The sequence below is a fragment of the Erpetoichthys calabaricus genome, chromosome 3 (genome assembly GCF_900747795.2).
Source record: "Erpetoichthys calabaricus chromosome 3, fErpCal1.3, whole genome shotgun sequence".
NCBI classification, from domain to species: domain Eukaryota; kingdom Metazoa; phylum Chordata; class Cladistia; order Polypteriformes; family Polypteridae; genus Erpetoichthys; species Erpetoichthys calabaricus.
In genome coordinates, this window is record NC_041396.2 from 86,096,866 (window position 1) to 86,120,004 (window position 23,139).

General features: G+C 37.1%; 1 protein-coding gene across 1 annotated transcript in view; it reads right to left on the reverse strand.

The window, feature by feature from the left end:
- Positions 1 to 19,570, reverse strand: part of mical1 (microtubule associated monooxygenase, calponin and LIM domain containing 1) — an 84,492-nt gene extending 64,922 nt beyond the window's left edge. The window contains exons 1-4 of the mRNA XM_028797024.2: positions 19,423 to 19,570; positions 14,025 to 14,179; positions 2,922 to 3,201; positions 21 to 228 (exon numbers count right to left, since the gene is read on the reverse strand). Of these exons, the coding sequence (XP_028652857.1) occupies positions 21 to 228; positions 2,922 to 3,179 (466 nt within the window). The 5' untranslated portion in view covers positions 3,180 to 3,201; positions 14,025 to 14,179; positions 19,423 to 19,570. The remainder of the gene's footprint in view (positions 1 to 20; positions 229 to 2,921; positions 3,202 to 14,024; positions 14,180 to 19,422) is intronic.
- Between the last annotated feature and the right edge of the window lie 3,569 nt (positions 19,571 to 23,139).

The window sequence follows — 23,139 nt, forward strand, 5'->3', positions numbered from 1 at the left end:
AAATCATTACCAGTACTTACTGATATGGTCAAGGGAGCCACTGCAGAACTTGCCATAGAACTTTTTGGCTGACAGATTGCGGAGATCGTGAATGGTGTACGGCCAGAGATGCAACACATTGTGTCTTGAGAAGGCATCCCTCTTCTCAATTAGGACCACTTTGGCACCTAGCAAGGCCAGCTCAATGGCAACACGTAGCCCACAGGGTCCAGCTCCCAGCACTAAACACTACAAAAAAATTGGAAGATGGATAGAAACTTAACATAGATTATCTATTACAAATTTCCATACAGTAATGCCCTAGTTGCAAAATGCTCAATAAAAATGCAACAGTCTGCAGCTTGCTCAGTTTTAAAGGAGCGATTTTCCAAAATATTAGGAAATGTTCAATGACAAGCACTGACATTTTGACAGGCAGTAATTCACAAGGGGAGAAGGGGAACTTTACTGGACAAGATCCTTTATACTTTAATTGTATATGCATATTACTGTACACTTTTATTTGTGTGTTTTTCCAATTCACAGGAAATTTGGATACAACCTCAGGAACATTATAACATTCACAACCTTGGTAAAAGTGCTGCTGATTATATTAGATTATCAGAAATGGTATTACACTGCCCCTCTACTGCACATACATTTGATATTTTTCTATAAATTGCCTTTTGAGAGTCAAATGTTCAGTAATTTACTATCCTGGCCATCTGGTACCATCCATGACCTTTTTTTTTGTATATTAACTATTCAGCAAGGAAAAGTAACATTTTTATAAACCAGAGCCAGGATATTGCTAAATACATTTAATTTTCTCAAAAGGATAAAAATACACTTCCCATTATGGTCATGCCGCCATAAAACACATACAGTATGTATTCCTTTCTCTCAAGTAACCAAAGCTTTGAGTTTCCACACTTGCTAATCTAACTGAGACACCTCAAATTTGTGCTTTTTATTTTTTTATTATTTAAACACTCATAGCAGGTTTCACTCTTGAGGAAAAAGTGACCTAGAGCCACTTTTTAAGTACAGAAAACAAACATTTTAATAAAAAAGGGCCATTGATAATACAAATTCTGAAATTTGCCAAATGCTTTGAACAGAGGAAAAGGGTTCTAAAAGTGTATTTATTAATATTAGAGAGAGAATAAAACATTTAAACATAATTAAGTCAAACCACAATCAAACCATTGATACAGTATTACAACATTACTCTCCAAAACAAATTACAAACTGAACACTTGAACCCCCTTTCCTGAAAATGTATTATTGTAATGAATTATCGCATTGCTTGGACTGTTGCTGTGTTCACGGATGGTTCTCACTTTGTACCCAATGCTTCCTGAATTAAATAAGCAGTTCAGAAAAAATTGTGGGATGGATGGATATTCTAAAAGTTCTTATAACTGTGCTAACACCTTTACTCAATTTTAACACTTGGTTGTTTTTTTTAGTCTTGCCCTTCCTTGTCTTTTTCTTTAGTTTATTTCTCCGAGATGCTAACTTCCTTTGCATTACAAAGCATAGAACAGTCTGATATTTACAGAAGAAAGAAAGGGAAAAAATGCCACAACTAGCCATCAGAGAGTGTATGAAGCAGCAAATTCCAATAGTATGCTGCTTTCTAATTCCTCATATCCTGTTTTGATCTGTACAATTCTTGGAATGCACATCTTCTTTTATTATCTTAGACCAACTCAGTGTTATTTGAACTTCCATTTTAATTTAGCACAATTAACTCCAAATAAAAAAACTGAAAAACAATCATGTTGAATATGAAAACATATCAATTGTTTTTGAGCAATGTAAGGACTAGTGGATCAGTCAGTGGTGCAAAGGTTATGCTGCCTCAAAGTTCCAAAAACTTAAATCCACTTCCTGGTCCAGCCAGTCTGTGTGTGAAGTTGGCACTTTTTGCCACCACATGTCTAATGTGCGAGGCTGGATGGCATCTCTAATTACCGGTAGGTGCTATAGAAGACCACCCAAGTGTCTGTACAAGCAGGCCTTGAAAAAGACTGGTTGCTCACCTGCAGTGACTCTACCAGGATTAATAATGGCATCCAATAACCCTACAATGAAACACATGGGCTGCAAAAAAAATGACATGCTTAGAAAACAGACAGATGACTGTATCTGTAATGTTTCTGGTGTAATAAAAGAACATTTCAGATAGACTTTTGAAAGAAAAAAAAAACAGTGCCACACTGTACTCCTATAGTGTACTTTTATCATTCACTAAAATGGATGGAAAACAAAAGGATAGGTTTTAATGGTAAGACAAAAATGATTTGCCGTGTGCAACTGTGTCAGTTGGTTCAAACATCAACTTGCATTTTGACGAAGCCTAATTTTTTTTGATTGACAGGTTTATAAATTTTACATTTCTTAAGGTTGACTTATTTGTGCTGCGGTGGGCTGGCGCCCTGCCCGGGGTTTGTTTCCTGCCCTCCACCCTGTGTTGGCTGGAATTGGCTCCAGCAGACCCCCCGTGACCCTGTAGTTAGGATATAGCGGGTTGGATAATGGATGGATGGACTTATTTGTGACACTACTCTTTGTGAGACACAGAACAGTTTCTTAATTGCTACAGTGATCTAATAGATGTGGTAAAGAGAACCCTGTCTGTGAAATGCATTGGTCACATTAGAGTATGCGACACCGATTTATTTTACTTAGAAACTGTTGACAGAAAGTGTTCTACAAACTATAAGACAGAAGAAGGCATATATCATTTTGAAAGTTACAATGAGGTATATATTCAAATTATTAAGGCAATATTTTCTACAAATACTTTTACCCTTACTCAGGTAACAACAAAATCAATCTTAAAGCATTTATAATGCTTTACACACATAGCGTTAAAAGGGAGGTGTTTTAGGAGACCCAAACTCTGGAACCACCAGCAGTTTGTACATGCTCACCTGGTTTTTGGCACAGGCTTTTCCATCCTTGTATTCTTGGTGTGCTGCTCGCTTGTCTAATTTGACCCAAATAGCTTTGGCTTTCCAATAGTTCAGCTTTTCCTTGAGCTTCTTATAGAAGCATTTATAGTCCCTAGGGTCAAGCTCCAGCTTGTGACAGAGTTGAGAGAAGGCTTGCTGGACATCTTTGAGACACTGGGCTTGGACAAATTCATCAAAATAAGCATGACACTCATTTTCTGGATGCAAGGGACTCATAACTCCAAAAGGATCAGACTACCTGCAAGAGGAAAAAAAAAATACACACACATCAGTTTATTCAGCACACCTCTGTTAAAGGCAAGCTACAATTTCTGTTAATTTGACTCAGAAAGAAAGATTCACACAGACAGGTATTGGTAATCTAAAATATGAAGTGTTCACAATTAAAACAAAACAGTGAGGGTCAACAGTAAAGAAAGCAAAACCAAATGAATACAGAAAACAAAAATAAATTACCAGTGTTAAAGAAAACTTACTAAGAAAAACCGAAATGGTTAAGTCACTAGATAGCTCAAACAAAATTCCATGAGGTTTAGAGCTTAGAAACTCCTAAATATCAAAATTCAGTACTTAATTTAAAAAAAATGTATATATATTATAAAATTGTGACAATGCTAGAGAGCATAGCAGCCACTCAACCCGACACAGACAGACATAAGAGGCACTCTGCTTAAACTCACGCTTTTTATTTTCTTTCTTCTGTACACGTACAGTGCACCAACCACCACAATAAACTCAGTCCTTTCTCTTCTTTTCTCTCTATTGCCCACTCCCACACCGGCTACTTGAATGGAGTGAGGCGGCTCCTTTTATACTGCACACAGATGTACTCCAGGTCCTGCCTGATGGCCTTCCTGCAGTACTTCCTGGTATGGCTGAAGTGCTGCAGTCCATGGCTTTGGAACCATCCAGGCACCTCCTGGTGGTAGCCACGGTCCCCCACAGGGTTGAGATTCCAAGCTCTGTGGCTCCCATGCAATCCAGGACGGCTGCCCTCTTGCATCCTGGGGGAGATACTGCCCCTCTCCCGGTCCTTCGCTTCACTAGGTGTCCTGGTGGGGTAAGGTCCCCGGTCTTCTGTCAATATACAGTGGGGCAAAAAAGTAATTAGTCAGCCACCAATTGTGCAAGTTCTCCCACTTAAAAAGATGAGAGAGGCCTGTAATTTTCATCATAGGTATACCTCAACTATGAGAGACAAAATGAGAAAAAAAATCCAGAAAATCACATTGTCTGATTTTTAAAGAATTCATTTGCAAATTATGGTGGAAAATAAGTATCTGGTCACCTACAAACAAGCAAGATTTCTGGCTTTCACAGACCTGCAACTTCTTCTGTAAGAGGCTCCTCTGTCCTCCACTCGTTACCTGTATTAATGGCACCTGTTTGAACTCGTTATCAATATAAAAGACACCTGTCCACAACCTCAAACAGTCACACTCCAAACTCCACTATGGCCAAGACCAAAGAGCTGTCAAAGGACACCACAAACAAAATTGTAGACCTGCACCAGGCTGGGAAGACTGAATCTGCAATAGGTAAGCAGCTTGGTGTGAAGAAATCAACTGTGGGAGCAATTATTAGAAAATGGAAGACATACAAGATCACTGATAATCTCCCTCCATCTGGCGCTCCACGCAAGATCTCACCCAGTGGGGTCGAAATGATCACAAGAACGGTGAGCAAAAATCCCAGAACCACACGGGGGGGACCTAGTGAATGACCTGCAGACAGCTGGGACCAAAGTAACAAAGGCTACCATCAGTAACACACTACACCGCCAGGGACTCAAATCCTGCAGTGCCAGACGTGTCCCCCTGCTTAAGCCAGTACATGTGCAGGCCCGTCTGAAGTTTGCTAGAGAGCATTTGGATGATCCAGAAGAGGATTGGGAGAATGTCATATGGTCAGATGAAAAAAAACTCTACTCGTCGTGTTTGGAGGAGAAAGGATGCTGAGTTGCATCCAAAGAACACCATACCTACTGTAAAGCATGGGGGTGGAAACATCATGCTTTGGGGCTGTTTTTCTGCAAAGGGACCAGGACAACTGATCCGTGTAAAGAAAAGAATGAATGAGGCCATGTATCGTCAGATTTTGAGTGAAAACCTCCTTCCATCAGCAAGTGCATTGAAGATGAAACGTGGCTGGGTCTTTCAGCATGACAATGATCCCAAACACACCGCCCGGGTAACGAAGGAGTGGCTTCGTAAGAAGCATTTCAAGGTCCTGGAGTGGCCTAGCCAGTCTCCAGATCTCAACCCCATAGAAAATCTTTGGAGGGAGTTGAAAGTCCGTGTTGCCCAGCGACAGCCCCAAAACATCACTGCTCTAGAGGAGATCTGCATGGAGGAATGGGCCAAAATACCAGCAACAGTGTGTGAAAACCTTGTGAAGACTTACAGAAAACGTTTGACCTCTGCCATTGCCAACAAAGGGTATATAACAAAGTATTGAGATGAACTTTTGTTATTGACCATATACTTTTTTTCCACCATAATTTGCAAAAATTTCTTTAAAAATCAGACAATGTGATTTTCTGGATTTATTATTTTCTCATTTTGTCTCTCATAGTTGAGGTATACCTATGATGAAAATTACAGGCCTCTCTCATCTTTTTAAGTGGGAGAACTTGCACAATTGGTGACTGACTAAATACTTTTTTGCCCCACTGTATAATATATTACAGTGTCATCTATAATCTTTGGACTGATTATAGTTGTCAGAAGACTAAAACAAGTGCTGACAGCATGAGGTGATTTTTATCTTTATTACAGACAAAAAAAAAACATTCTGTATTTGTGAAGGTGATGAGGAAGACCTTATCAATCTTTTAATACTCACTGCAAAAATAAATACATAGATGGCCTACAAAATTGTCAGTTATCAATGAGAAGTATTTTCTCTAAAAAGCTGGTGTGTCCACTTCCTCCATTACTACTTACCATCCTCTCGGTGTTATACAGCAAGATACCATTCTGTAAAAATAAGGATATCTCACTAAAAGGAAATAACCCATAAAAGTAACATACAGTATACATAGCTAAAAACAGTGCAGGCAATTGTGACCCAAGGACATTCAGCTTAATATAAAAAGTATCTTCATGATTACAATAAAGCTTATCAGGTTTCAGGATTCAGAATACAAAATGGACAAAATTAAATTTACTTTCACCTTTACACCAGTACTCTCAAATTACACTATATGCTTTGTTCCATACTTTTCTAATCTATTATGTTAGAGATATTAAATGCATCATGCAAGAATTTAACTACATTTTTATATAAATCAGGAACATGGTGATGGAAATATAACTTTTCAAAGCTAAACTTAAACACACAACATTGTATGGTGAATTCAGGAACTATTCAAACCCCTTCACTTTACGCACAATTTATTCAGTTGTAAATTTAATCTTAAATTAGACACATTTGTCGTTTTTGTCCTTCAATCTACATATAATAACCCACAATGAGAAAATAAAACTGTTTTCAGAAATGTCTACAAATTTATTAAAAATCAAAAACTGAAATCTCTCATTCGTATAAGTACTCAGGTCATTAATTTATTACTTTGCGTGCAAAGGGCCCTTTGGCAGCAATTATAGCCTACAGTCTTCTTGGGTAAGTCTCAACAAGCTTTGCACAACTGGATTTAGGCAGTTTATTCTCTTCTTGACAGATTCTTTCAAGTTCTATTACAGAGGACAGGAAGTGTCTGTACACTGTCATCTTCAGGTCTCTCTGCAGATGATATGTTGTGTTTAAGTCTGGGTTTTCTCTCAAAGAGAGTCAAGAGACTTGTCTCGATGCCACTCCAATATTGTCTTGGCTGTATGCTGAAAGGTGGACAGTTGTCCCAGTCTGAGGTTGCTTGCACTCTGGAATAGGTTGACTTCAAGGAACTCTATTTATTTGGGTCTCCCTGCTCCTGCCAATGAGAGGCGACATACAACATGATGCTGCTACTAGCATGCCTTACCATAGGGATGGTATTAGGCAGGTGATGAGCAGTGTGTTCTCTTCACCAGAAACAGTGCTTGTAGTTCTTCCCAAAAAGTTCAGTTTTTCTCTCATCAGACTAGAGAATTTATCCTCAGGCTCTCTAAGTCCCTTAAAATGTCATATGCCTTTTATTCACGAGTGGCTTCCATCTAGCCACACTACTATAAATGCCTGATTAACAGAGGACTGCCAAAATGATTCAAAGGTGAGTAACAAAGAAATAAACTGTACAAATCTAACCATTTATTTTAGCCATACCTTTTACAGTAAATTAATCACCACTTTAAAACAAGCCTTAACAGTCAACACCATGATTTAACAGACAAAACTTTCGTTTGCAAAAGTACCACAACAAAATTTTCAAAAAACTAAAAAGTAGCTGCAATATCTATAATATGTGGAAGAGCAAAGCTCTTCTTCCAATAATAGGTAACACTTTATTATTATTTCTTTACTGAGGACATCAGCTGTATTTCTAAACCACATTCCAATTAAAGTTACAAAAAGTGAACAGTATATTAGTCTCTCTTACTATTTCTGAAAAAAACAATACAACTATACCAGTAAAGTAATATTAGAGATGTCTCATTTCTTGCCTCAGTACATCCTGAAGGAGGTACAACGTTAACCCTTCAAAGTTTAGCAGTGCAAGCCATCCAGTGAAAAAGAGTCTACATTTATTTTCAATAGATTTCCAGTTGCTATCTGCATAGTGCCTGCACAGCGTTTTCTCCCACAACCCTAAAAACTAATGACTTTAAAATTGGCCCTGTACAAGTATGGGTGCATATATAAGCACGATTGCTACGTTACTTTCTAACACAGTAGAAATACACAGTTTTAATCTCCAAGTTCTATTTTGTGTTTTACTGGACACTGTAATTTTGGGATTCCACATGATTTTAGACAAAAAAAAAGATTTAGCATGAATAATAATGCAAACTAAATAACTGCAACAGAAGATTTATACAGAATTTTGTTTCTGAAATATTAAATCAATAGATCATAAAAATGACGTTACAGTACTATTTAAGTGTGTTTTCATCAAAGTCGGCTTACAACAAAAGCATAAAACAGATGTGAATTTCTCCACACCAACACCAGAGAGCACTATTTTAAAATAATGAGACAGCTGATCCAGTACAATTGTTTCAGTTAATAGTAGAAAGAACCATATTACCATTACCTTTGTTTATGATTAAATCCACATACCAAGGAATGCATACAGTATTTTACACAAAACACCTTTACTATAAATATATTCATATAGTAACCCTCAGTTTGTTCCAGCCTGATCCTCACAGGATGAGCTCTGGCCCGCATATTATTTAGAAGTCAATAAAACTGGTTTAGAGGAAGTTTTGCTGCGATACTGTCCCTCAGCTTGTTCTTTATTAATGATTCATTTCTGCCAGTGGAAATATAGGACGTCAGTGAAATGAGCACCTTATGTAGCTGTACAGTATTATATACAGACAGATAATAGAACTGCAAATTACCAATGGTCATGTAATGCAGCTTCTAAAAACAGAGTAAGGGTAATGGCACAAGGAAGTGCAACTAAAGCTTCAAATTAATCAGCCTGGAATGAATAAACTAAAAGTGTTTCAGTATGAACAGTATCAGTCTTTTAAGACTGTGCGAATTACAGGAATAAAAAAAAGAAATTTTTCAAACATTACCACAACAAAAAGCTAATTAGGCTTTTGAGATCCATAAAAATTAAGACATGCATGATTCAGCGTAGATGACTGATAAAATGTTTTATATGCTCAACTATTAACTGCAGTGTTTGAGATTAGGTGTTTAGAAGGCAAGTTATCTTAAGAGGAAGTGGAACCATGAGATGTAATAACAATCAAAATGGTTAATGTATTTTACAGTGAGTGTCAGGTCCAGGGAAAATGTATTCACCACTTTTCATTAGATACAAACTGCTTAGCAAGTTATCAGACAAAAGCAGATTTTATTTAATTTGAAAACTATAGTTGCGAGATACAAAAATAATTTGTGCCTGAAGAACTATTTTATGTTTACTAAATAGATTATATACTTACTGTTGTATTTGTTTTTGTGTGCAAAGATATTAGAGTTAAAAGAGGCTAATATACTACCTACTGCATGTATCTGTACATGTGACAATACTGTTTCTACTGCTAGTACAAATGTACAATTCAAGCATATTTCTTGCTATTGACTATAATTGACCTGAAACTGTTCTTCACAAGATGATATGTACCCCTGTATGTAACTGGCCAGCAAATTCACAGCTGTATATTTTCAAAGAGTCTTGGCAATACAAGAAAACTCTTGTGCAAGGCTAACTTAGTTATCTTACCTCATTTCCCTTTTCTGTTTCAGAAAAGCACATATGTCACAAGAACATCCTTGTGTAAATCAAAAAAGCAATGGTCTCTTGCCTTATTTTTTCCAGTAAGAGGAAGATTTACAGTATGACAGAAGGATCTTCTTGAGTGACCCTGGCAAAATGAATTTATATTCTGGTGCCTCAGAGGACATCTTATGAAATTCAGTGATTTAATAGCTTCCTGTGCTAATCCTAACTAATACACTTGTCCAAAAGTCACTGTTCACCTACACTTTTGTAAATTTTCCACATTTGCTTTTTGAAGTTTTGCCAAGTCATCTTGGGACTATGAAAGGTTTAATAGCACGTAAGCAATTTGACTTTTCTACCAAAAGAACAAAGAATAAACATCACGACTACTCTAAATAAAAGGAATATCAAACAACCATGGTTAACAAATAGTCCTGGGTAAAAATATTGCTTTTCTGATTAATCATTACTTTTCACTTTAACTATTCGATCAGTTCTTAAAGTCTCAAGATCGATCATGTTAATCTCTATCCTGCTCAATTATTATATGTAGATTTTTGCTTATCTTCATTTTTCATGTCCGACCCAGCAGATGTCACTAATGTTTCTGTTAAGGCTTTCTACAGAAAAACGCTCCTTACTATAAGTAGCCCTCACTGCAGGACACCGGATGGGGCAGAGACAGATCAGGGGGAGAAGCTCAAACATCTATGTAAATGCAGAAAACGTTAAATGGGCGAGACTGAAAGTTGATGTATCTGCACGACCTTCTAAGCTCCATCCCAGAGTTCCAGCCCTAACTTGCGACAGCTTAACATCCAGGGCAGCAGATTCAGACATGACCGTTACATCTCACTAAATTAAAAACGACTGGGCACCTGTGGTGGATGTGTTGCAGACAAGCGCACTGCATGCCAGTCACACCGGAAGCAACATCACTGCATATACAGTATGCAGAGCTGATAAGATGGCTGGCTGGCTGTTGTTCTTTTCTACCATTTTCAATGTGCTGTTCCATCGTGTGACTGCATCAATCACAAGTTTGTGTATTGGCAAGTCCAGTAAATGTTGCTTCTCTTTAAACACTTAGCTAACTGTAATGCTATGGTGAAAAAAGTTTCCAATACGCCTCACCCAGCCAGCCTGTGATACCAAAGTGAGTGTGTGCAGAGAGCAGCCAATGTGAAGTAACTACATAAGCTATACTATACGGATCATATCAGCGATATTATAATAATTGGTTCTTTGTCTTTTATATCAAATTCATCCAACGATGCTGTCAACAAGCATCAGCTATAGATCCTTGTTTTAACCTCCCTGGCGTTAGACCCGAGCATCACTCAAGCTGTGAAAACAGTGCTAAAAGTGTGTCACTCGTCAATGGTATAGACGTGACTCGCGTAAGTGTTAGCATTTTTACAGCCTGAGAAATCTAAAGGTCTAACAGCGTTAGTCTTGACTGTTTCTCAGGCAATAGTACAGACGTGTCTTACAGAAGTGTCAGGTCTGCACGTTACCTGGGCAACAGTGTAGATACATCTTCTCCTAGCCTCATAATGGCGTCTCACTAGAAGAGTTTTTCAGCAGCCCATATGCTGCATGCTCTGAACAGTGAATCAAGCAGTGATGTTGAGGAGCCTCTCATCAGCAGTGATAAAGAAGTGAATCTGCCTTCAGGCTACTTGAAAAGGACATTGAAACCGTAATTGATGCTGATGAATCCGAAAGGGACGCTTCTGTTTGGCTTTTCGTTGACCCTGCTTCAAATAAACCAGCACCACCTTGTTTTGATTTTGTGGGGCAGCCAGGAATAAAAGTGAATGTTGACAGCCAAGATCCACTTACTAACTTGAAGTTACTTCTTGATGATGACGTAATCAAAAGAACTGTTGTTCAGACAAACGGTTATAATGAACAGTGTCAGGTAAATGACTGTACACCTAAGCAGTTTTCCTGTTCAAAGATAACACATAAAAGACATTTTGAACAGTGTATACGGTATTAGCATTATTATTATTATTCTTCATCATTATTATTATTATTTCTATCAGTATTATACTTTTTGTACTTCTGCTTTTGTCCTTTTAACGCTTTGCACATTTTTGACAGTATATATGGTATTAGCATTCAAAACTATTTTAATTGTTCAATAGGGGAATAAATTTGGCTAACAGTTTAGTTGAAGAGTGTCTACATGGAGATTCATAATACATGAAGGTTATTGAATAATATTTATTATTTAAGAAACAATATTCGATTATTTTAAAATAAAATTCACAAGATGATAGATATTTTCTAAAGTAGATGCCGCTGTATTGCATTAAAATAAGGAGCCAACCCACAATGTGTGTGGTGATTTATATGTACTTGAATTTTAAATGAGTGCTGTGCAGTTAAAAGAAAAAAATTGGTTTTTTTTGTTCCACATCTTCCAAATACTGATATTAACTGTTCGTTACTAATCAAGTATTTCTTCTTAAATGCTATTACATGCTTATGCATATGTTATGAAGTCACGATGTAGACACCCATCAAATAAAGTGTTACTAAAATTTGCAACATTATAGTAATGTTCTCTATACATGGTTACATAATCTCTAAAAAAGCCACCACTTCAAATACATTAATGCATGCTAGTTCAGTCGACGTAAAATCAATATTGAATCAAACTGGAACCTTGTGAATCAGAATTGAATCGGGACATCAGCCCGCCAGCCCTATTACTAAATCAGCATGACAGAAGGCCATGGATAGATATTAGTTTTTGGCAACAGAATGGATGGAATGATTTATCACACATGGAGTATCAGTTGTAATGTGTCCTGTGATCATATGTATATATGAGGGTAAGAAAAAAAAATTCTTTATCATGGCAAAAGTTTGCAATACTAGACAGAAGCATACACTAGACTAATTTTAAACTCACAAGTACACAGACACAATCTTGAGAAGCTGACTGCCAAGAAACAGGCGGGCAAAACCAAGAATAAGAAATATGAAAAACTAAATTTGAATCAAATTAGTGTTGACCCTAAAAGAGCAATGATATCTAAAATGTTGCAGCAGACTCTGGCCTACCAATACAGGCATGTATGATTTTCATTTTTAAATGTGTTTCCATAAACATCTCTGTATATGAGTCACAAGGTTAAAATTAATTTGTGAAGAAAGCATCTATTTCAGTAATCTGTTTGCTCACGTTCAGTAACAGACCAGCTTAAAAGTTTGTGGTGATAAATACTATTCCTACCTCTTACAGGAACACTTGAGCTATGCTGGTTTTTGAAAAAAATGCTCAAACACATAAGGAAAGTAATGCTAAAACAATGAGTTACATTTTTATATTCTTCAATAACAGTGCTAAGTATAAAGTAGTCAGGCTTTATATTCAGCAGAGCTGAAAAAAACTTAATCATCAGAAAATGCACTATTTTCAGAAAAAAATCAGGGAAGTTTGAGCAGTGTTTATTCCAGGATTATGAACAAAATGAAAAATGATTTTCTTTATTAACAGGACATAACTGCATGCTCTATGTATGTATAGAGTATATGTGGGGATGTTTGACTGAATGAATACGAATACTGTACATCACATCTTTTTATTTTGTAGTCAAAGGCTTTCTTCAACTTTTAACCCAGCAGTTTTGAAGAACAAGGTTAAAGGGTACAGAAGTGTATTGTGCCTACAATGGGTATAAAGCAGGAACCATTCATAACTAGGAAATCTCCTACAGACTTACACACAGCAATATACATATGTATAGCAGATTAAAGTATTATACATATTTTATAAATACATCAGGCAATATCAATCCTGAATGACAATACCTAAGAAATAAAAAATACTATTTTATGATTTATATTACAGCAACAGGTACTGTATAAAATGCTTGTCTGTTACACATTAACACATCCACAAATATTACTTTGTATCAGGTAATTTAAGCACTGCTAATCCAACAACAAAATGAATTTAAAGGAGTGAAAAACATCCACATAAATATGGGGAAAGTAATGCATACTACCCTCACTATAGATATCCTGATCTTTGAAACAAGTATGGGCTTGGTCCTTGTGAGGTTACAACACAGCACAATGACACATATAATGAACACTGAAAATAAAAACTTATGTTTGAAGATAAATACAGGTAATAAACATTCATTCAAATGCTTGCTCTTCTTCACACTAATCTGGGCAATAATTAATTTATTAATCTTAATTAGTTTCTTTTCTTAATAGGCTGGTTCAAAATTCACCTATGCTCTTTTTATCATTATTATTCATATTATACATGAAAAATTAGTAACTGAAATACAAAATCGAAACTCTAGATGAAATGCTATATATGTGAAAAGTGTGCAAAATGACCAGAAATATTTTAATCAAACACCTTAGCACATAAGGATACTATTACTGTGACCCTAAAAACTAAGACATCATTAATGTTGTGTTAGTTAACCACTAACTCTAAAAAAAGCAAAACCAAAAAAGTGTGGCTTTAAGGCTCGAAAAACAAAAGAACCTCTTTCAAGGAGGTTAATATCTGTTTTTCAGACATTTGAAACAAAAGCTACAACACATCAGGCTTTTCTGTTGTTTTCTAAAATTTGAACCCCTAAGGGCATCTAAAAAAGAAAAGTTGGTAAAGTTGTTCTGTCAACAACATTTTAGATCACTTTTGTCATCATTGATAAAGTTAACAAATTGCCACTCACGTTTACCAAAGTGCTTAGAGAAGTTGAAGCCAGCACATGCCTTTTAAGCTGTAGAAGATAATCACATATGGTAAATAAAATTCTTCCACCTCCGGTTACTTTAGTCTTGTATGTGCAAGCCTGTATTCCAGGGAGAGGCTGCTTTTGTTATCAGTCTATGACGGGAAGGGGGGGGGGGGAGAGAAGAGAGAGAGAGAAAATGAGAGAAAGAGGGTGGAGAGTTACAACAGTTGTTCACTATGATCAGGAAATGAGCAAAAAAATTGCATGACCCAGAGCCTGCAGCTGATGAAAAAAAGATGTGTCAAATACTGCACAGACATAACCATAATTTTATCTATAGCACGACGTTGAAGCAGACTTAACAGTACTAATGAGTAAACGTGCAGAAGTGAATGTCCTTAATAACTTAACGACTTAAAAAAGCAAGCAAATAATTAGATCACACTAGACAATACAGCCAATGCATCTTCTGGATAGAAGGCAGAATTTTAAATTGCTGCAAACATCCTTTTTTTTTTTACCAGAAAAACCTCAATTATTTGGTGGTTTTCTTGAGGAGATAACTTCACTAAACATTTTGGCACCACATGTATGAAATGTATAAAAAGTGTGAAGATGCATGGCTTGAAACGTTGCACTTGAATTATGAGCAAGAAATTCTCATAATTCACAAATAATCACTTCAACAAGTCCAAAGAACACTTAATATAGGAAACAACACAGCCAAGAAAATCCTGTTTTACCGACCCATACTGGAAGACATAATAAATGTACAGTATTTTATATATTAAACTCAATATTCACATCACATTAAGTAGTGCAAGAACTCCAAAAAATTGTCAGAATGAAACCTGACTGTCCGTGAAGTATAGAAAAAAAACATTTCAAGCCACTTCAGTCTAAGACAAGGTAAATATAAAAAGTGTAGTAATTTATATCTGTCTGTTTACTAAAATTGTTTGATCTCATTTTAGCCTCAAGGTGAAATGTAGTCCCTGTGGGGAGTATCCAATGTGACAAGCATCCTACACAAGACAGGAATCAGTCCAGCACCACCGCAGAACATATTCACAGTGGGCCAATACACAATGTAGTAGATTTTGCAATTACCCTATTATCAACATCTTTGATTTTTAATCCTTTAATCGCCATATAGAACTTCTTGCATTAGGAATTACGATGACAAATATCAGAGACCAAGTAATAAAAATCTTACAGACATGGAAAAAATGTTTAAACACCACATTGACCAGCCTGTGATTTTTACCAGGCCTCCTGGAGATGGAAAGAAGCAGTGTCATCTATTGTACCATAGTGCTACTATGGAAAATAGTACTCTTCTATACACTACAGAACTTTATCCAAGACTAACTGAAAACAATGTATTTCTATTGGGACAAACGAAAAACATAGTAAGCATCCATCCATCCCATCCATTTTCCAACCCGCTGAATCCGAACACAGGGTCACGGGGGTCTGCTGTAGCCAGTCCCAGCCAACACAGGGCACAAGGTAGGAACCAATCCCGGGCAGGGTGCCAACCCACCGCAGGACACACACACACACACCCACACACCAAGCACACACTAGGGCCAATTTAGAATCGCCAATCCACCTAACCTGCATGTCTTTGGACTGTGGGAGGAAACTGGAGCGCCAGGAGGAAACCCACGCAGACACGGGGAGAACATGCAAACTCCACACAGGGAGGACCCGGGAAGTGAACCCAGGTCCCCAGGTCTCCCAACTGCGAGGCAGCAGTGCTACCCACTGCTCCACCGTGCCGCCACATAGTAAGCAGATACTGCAAAATAAACCAAAAAGATCAAGCAAGAAATTTAAAGGTCTTAACTCATTGCTCTGAGTAGCGCCATCCTGTTGTGAAGGACAGTGTTAGCATTCCAGACTACACTGTACATTTCTTCTGCAGATGGTGGAACAGAGAAAGGTTGTAGGTTTGAACAGCATAAATCTGCTGTAACAGCAAATATAAAGAAACGTTTCTGTTAAACTTGTCCTGTAAGGATCAGAAAGGATTTGTGTGTTCTGCTATAACATACTGTATTTTAGTAGGCCAAAACTGGAACTGCACCACCTTACATATCAGCACTGGTTAAGCAGCGGGTCACTTCTCGCTCTCTCAGAACATCAAGCACTGCTCGTCTCGAACCACCCTTACTTAAAAAAGAAGAGGACGACATGCATCAAGACTCTTTGCAGTGTTGGCTCCTCAGTGGTGGAACGAACTTCCTCTTGCTGTACGAACAGCAGAGACCCTCACTGTCTTCAAACGTCGTCTGAAGACACACTTCTTTAAACAGCACTTAGGGGACTAAAGTCCCCATACTTTTTTTCTACCCTTTTCTCAAAAAAAAAAAAAAATTTGTACTAACTCCTAGTACTAACAACTTACTATTTTCTTCTAGCATGGTTTTGTGTACAACTTGGTCAGCGGTAACTTGTTTAATGACAGTAGATTTAATCCTAGCCTTAAAGACTTAAGAACAGTCGTAGACTACTAAGCACTGTTGTAAGTCGCTCTGGATAAGAGCGTCTGCTAAATGATGTAAATGTAAATGTAAGTAAATGAAGTCACTCACAGCGGGTCTGAAAAGGAATGGATGAAATTAATTATAATTTAGTATAACATAATCAGAATTGCTCAGCATGGATGTAAAAGCTTTTGATAATAAAACATTGGAGCTTTACCTACTGAGAATATGGTTGTTGTTGTTGTTGTATATAAAGTACAAAGATTACACTCTGGAACACATTATTTATAGCTCAGCAGGGGCACTTTGATTTTTTGTGTCTTTAAATAATAGGAAGAGTCCACCCTGTAGGCCTGTAATTGCCTTTGTACAGAGCCCTTCACAGTGATTACGGGCAGATTAAAGGTCAGCCTTGATATAGAAGAAATCATGTGATGTTTACCTAATAGCACTCCTTTATTTGTGGAAGTTTCAAGGTGATATGACCACACTCATTATTGGAAATTAAAAGAGAAGCACAATTTGGTCTGAAATGTGTAAGGCAAGCAAAACCTAGCAATTGTAAAATTTTTGTCACTTGCATAATTTACATATACTAAGTCACATAACAAGCATGAATTCAAATATGGGAAATAATTTTTGGACATGTAAGTGCAAGGCAAAAATAAGCATGTGTGACAGAAGATGATAAAAAATATCTGCAGTACAAATCACTTCATGAGCTATCAATTCTATTTTCTTGTTCGTGTCCACCCTTTAAGTCAATTAAACGTTTTTTTTTTTTTTTCTACTGAAATTTAAAAAGGAACCAAGTATAATATGTTGTAACTTTACTGCAAATCTTCAGTATACTAATTGTTCAACATTCACCTCATAGTTGTTTTCAAAAATGGCATAAATGCACAAAAAACAAGACAGACAGCAACTAGGCATAACTGTACCTATTTGTTGCAGACTCAAAGACATTTTAAAGGCCTTTAGGTGGGTCATTATAAAATAATCAGGAGTGCAAAAGTACACAGTTAATTAAGTACAGACATACTTAAAACAAACAGACTGAACATAGTATTCAGTTAAAAGTAAAATCAACCCTAGAACTATAGATCTGCCATTGAAGGATAAGACTAGAGATGTTTGTCTAGTCTGGGAATAGAAAAACTGGTGAAACATCAATTAAACTATAAATAACTGGTTAAACTAAACCAACTATGGTAAATGGTTACAGTGAAAATGTATTAGAACTGCACACCTTCAAAACCAAGACTGAAAACTCCCGTTCTGGAAAATAAATAATGAAGATTCCTTGTTGTAGAGCTACCTGGATGTGAAAATGCTAACAAAGGAGAAATTCTGTAAGATGATGTACTATTTCTGAAGCATGTTTGCAAAGTGGATGTCTGCACATATTTACTGAACAGTAAAATTTTGTAGCAAAACAAAATTTTTTGTACATACAGTATGCAGTACATTGAAAAATCAAAGTAATTGATATACACTTTGAAAAGGAAATAAAATATTTAACTGATCCATCCATACTATGCAGTCTATCTTAGTAGCAACATCAAAAAAATGGTGGAGATGTCATTTTGATGCAAAGTCACAACTGGTTAGGTTTTACTCATGATCTGGGGAAAAAAAAGAAAAACTTCTAAAATTCTGTTTCCACTTTGTTATTCTGCAATATTGAGTGTCGCTTGGTGTGGGGAAAACTTCATTTAAACAATTTTACACTGTAACGTACCAAAATGTGAACAAAAATGTAATCTGAATACTTTCTGAACGTAATGTATACATAAAAGGTTTAAAAACATAACATTATACTAGTATCATTAAAGGATTCTGTTCATGATCTTGTACATTCCTTTATCACTTCAGATTTTTTTTTAATACTTAGGGTACAGCAGTTGGTCAAAAGTATTTAAGCCAAAAGGCAAGGTTAGTCCAGAAAACTTGAATTTTTTTTTGCTGTTGCACTTCCATTCATTTTCAAGCTTGCTTGATCTAGATCTGGGATGTAGGGTTCCTGAGCCTTTACTTTAAACTTTAATTCAATTCTCAAATTCATTAACTTCGTTTGAACACTTCGAAAAGACAATGTAAAAATATGTTCAATCTACATCTTTTAACTAACTGGACTAATAGTGCATTGTGTGGATTCGTCTGTTGCACAAACGACCGTCTCCCGTTTTGTGTTCAACGGGCCAAGTGGATTTATTTCTTAGCTATTTACCTTTATTTATGTGTTTTATTGGCACCCTTGCCGGATTGTAGTGTATGCATTTTGGTCATTGCAATTTTATAAAAAAAATGTAATTGCTTTATTGGTCGGATTATTAACTTAAAACAAAAATTGTGAAACTTTCTAAATACGAAAGATTGCTACTAGAAACATCGGAGATTTTAATCCTTAACCGCTGATGCCCGTTAGAACCAATTGTGACAAATGCAATATATTCGGCCTTTCTGATTTCACTCAAAAAATACACATTTCTATTAAACAAGAATGATAGCGGTTTCTTTTCTAAGTTTTAGCTTTTAGTTGGCAGTTTGTCACCCGCTGCAACACAGTGTGAAGTGGGCCTAAGCAAATCGTGCACGCCCTCTTGGTATCCTCATATTAATTAAACACAAACTGCCCTCTTGGTAGCCTCATGTTAATTAAACACAAACTGTAAGGATGAACCTCAGGAAGTGCTTGCCGTCCAGAAATAATATCGCTGATTAGCAAGGCTGGACTGCCACTACTTGCTGATTGTTCGCAGAGTCGCCCTACAACACAGCCCGAGGCTCCCACGCCGAAGGGTTGATTGCAACCGTCACGCCGGCCGCGGAGTTGGGACGCTCCTCCGGTGTGGCGCGCGCGCGGGACCGAAGCTGTCAGCGCCTTCCAAGCGCACACTCACCTGACAGGAAGGAGCAGGCAAGTCTGTGAGTCGCCGCTGCAGTCGACACAGATGTATGAGAAGAAAACCAAATACTGTAAAACGGAACGTGGGCGGTAGCTAACAAGATGTGGGGGTTGGTGTTTATTGTGTCACCATTCAAAGCTTGTTTAACTCACACGTAGGAAGCTTATCCGCGGACACGAGTAGCAGGCAGGTGAGTCCAGAGTCTGAGTTCTTACATACAGTTATAGGTTGTCCGTAAAATAGAGGTGCTCCACCCACTGATCAAGTGAAACTTTAATTCATGAAACGTGTAATTTCTCCCGGTATTTTGTCGCAATAACATCCAAGAAATAAAAAACATCCTCTTTATGCAGTGTTTGACTAGAGCAAAGAAGTAAAGGTGTTATGTATTTACCATGATTAGTAGCGCACATTGGCAAAAATAATTTCTGTTCTGGGGCAAAAAAAAGATTTAATGTTAAAGAGCAAGTGTTACCTGTATAAATATTAAAAAGGGTATACCTTGATATTCTTAGCCATAAATGGCCAAACAGATTGTAAATATTACACGTCAGGATATACAACAACGCAACATTGCGGCAAAGTTTCCAAGCAGCGAACATTTACATACGTACTAAGCACTACTAAGAAAATGCGTCACTTCACTGTATTTATCCAGTAATACGTATAAACAGTTTATACCAAGTAATATATAGGCGTATCATTTGTAAACACCATCTTAAGAGAAAATAAATGTACATAAAGAGTGATCAAAAAGATCTGAGTTTGAGCATGAAATATGATATGTATGGGTAAAAATAGCTAATGTCAGTCAGTGTCCAACACACTATATCCTAACACAGGGTCGCTGGGGTCTGCTGTAGCTAAACCCAGCCAACACAGGGCTCAAGGCAGGAACAAACCCGGGCAGGGCGCCAGCCCACCACATGGCACACACACACCAAGGCCAATTTAGGATCGCCAGTGCACCTAACCTGCATGTCTTTGGACTGTGGGAGGAAACCAGAGCACCCGGAGGAAACCCACCCACACACGGGGAGAACATGCAAACTCCACGCAGGGAGGATCCAGGAGGCAAACCCAGGTCTCCTAACTGCGAGACAGCAGTGCTAACACAGTGCCACTGTACCCCACTGCCCATAACTGTAATGTATATGCTGAAACCTTTTGTTATGTTAAATATAATGGCGATAGAAATGGCATCTTTTACTTTTATCAGTGTTTGTACATACAATATAAAGAAAAGTTCAGTTTATGCATGTTTTTTTTTTGTAAAGGTTGAAAGGTCAAAGGATGGAATATAAAAGAGGAAATTGCAGGAGACTGCATCAGATCAGATCAGTTGAGTTCAGTCGGATCAGAAGGGGGTAATCCAGAGAAGGATCTAGACCAGGGGTGTCCAGCTCCAGTCCTGGTGGGCTGCAGTGGCTGCAGGTTTTCATTCTAACCCTTTTCCTAATCAGTGAGCAGTTTTCACTGCTAATTAACTCCCTTTTCATTTCATTTTAATAGCCCTGTTTTTAAGGATTCAGTCCTCTAAATTGATTTGTTTCTTCATCAAATGGCAGCCAAACAGAAATGAGATGTGGAACAAGCCAAAAGATGACTGGCTAAATTGGAATGTCAAACTCCAGCCATTTTCACTCCAACCAGTTTCTTAATGAGAAGCCAATTCTTGCTGTTAATTAAACCCGTTATTGAATATCATGACTTGTTGCTGCTCTCATTCTGCCACAACAGACTGTTGATTGTCTGTTTTTTCTAAGACCACTGTCAAGATGTTTTGGTGACCTGAACAGACCAACATGACTGAGACCATCACCTTTCTTTATTTTAAGGTTAGCTCGTCATGTGGAAGCTTGTTTTGTGTCTCATTATTGTTTGGCTGCTCATTAAGGACAAAGAAACAACTAAGGGGTCTGAGTCATGTCAATTAAAACTAATGCAAAATAAGTAAATCAGCAGCAAAACTGGCTCGCTAATTAAGAAGATGGTTAGAATGAAAATCTTCAGCCCACCAGAACAGGAGTTGGACACCCCTGATCTAGACCAACACCCAGAAAGCTGTGCTTTTTTTTATTTTGGTGGAATGTTCAATTATTGTTCATGTCATATTAAATAAAGGAAGAAGACACCTGTAGATAATCTCGATCCCCTCTGAATTTGTGAAAAGACACAAGGATATTTTAAGTTGCTGAATTTTTAAGTGGTCAAAGATTAGTTCCTGATTACCGAAATAGCCAAATGTAAAGTTTATAGTAATTGTAGGTTATCCATATTACTAAACGAGAATGGTAAACCGGATGGACGCAGGGACATCCGGCCATGGGCCGTGGACGCAAAAGACGTACTGCGCCGGGGCCCCACAAACCCCCCCCTCCAAGCAACGGAAACCGGATGGAATGCATACCATTCTCGTTTAGTAATATGGATGTACCTTTCATAGATTCTCAGCTTTTTCAAAGGTTGACAAAAGTTAGCTCCTGACTACCAAAATAGCCAAATGTGAAGTTTATAGTAGTTGTAGGTTTTACTGTATGTTTCTTGTTTCCGGACCCAGTCAATAGATACACATACAAAAAAAAAAAACTAAAACTGTTTTTTTTTTTATTCTCAGCTTTTTCAATGGTTGCCAAAAATAAGGCCTCTTCGTGTGCTATTCAAGATTGTTCTGCCACGATAGAAAAAGACAATTAGATTTGAGATATCAGACACTATTGTATGTACTGTAGTTATGAATCTGTTTTTCATTAACAGTAAACTATCAACAAGATAAGTGCATGTTTTGTGCCCAGAATCTTGATGCCTGAAGCAAAGTAACACCGTATCTATTGTTCGAAGGAGAATTTAAAGCTAATGAATTGAATGACTGGGAGAAATTTTAGAAATGTTTCACAACTGGTAATGAAACTTTAATAATTACTATGATCTATAGTCCATACAATAATCAAAACATTGGAAACATGACATTTCCACAACATAAACAAAATTCAAAGTCCAAGCAAGCACCAGCAAGATCATGTGCACAATTGTTTACAATGTTGAGGGTGCAGCCTTATTGAATACATGTCTCAAAAGGCTCACTTAACCACCATTCAGTCAGGGACAATCTTTGAGTCATTCCCTCTGTGCAGAACTGTGGATTCAAAGAAATATCACCCGTCATGTTCACAGACCTGGTCCCATATGACTGCTACCTGTTCTCCAATCTGATGTGATGCTTTTCTGAAATGTACTGTGCCAAAGATAAAGATACCAAGTCAGCTACAGAAGAGTTGTTACACAAGCAAAATCAACCATTTTATTTGAGTTGCGTAGGAAAGCTTTGAGAAAGTTATAACAATTGTCATGTGACCCTGAACTGGATTAAGTGATTTTTAAAATGTATGTCTATATATAGGACATATTAGTACATAAAAAGCTTGATTTTTATTTAATTCACAGACACACTACATTTGTTTAATAGCACTAATGTCATTTATTCAAAAGATAAGAAGAGCATAGTATAGTTTTCCATAAAATAGACAACTACATCTGAACACACTGTTTTCTTTATATAATTTCCTACTTAATGTCAATTTTCAATACCAGGAAAATTTGTACGTGGACTATAATGCATTACATTGGCTTTTAGTTCAGCTAATTAACTGATTAGGAGAGATTATTTAATTAAAAAGCAGGGGTGTGTTTGTTCCTTTATTGTCTGGGACT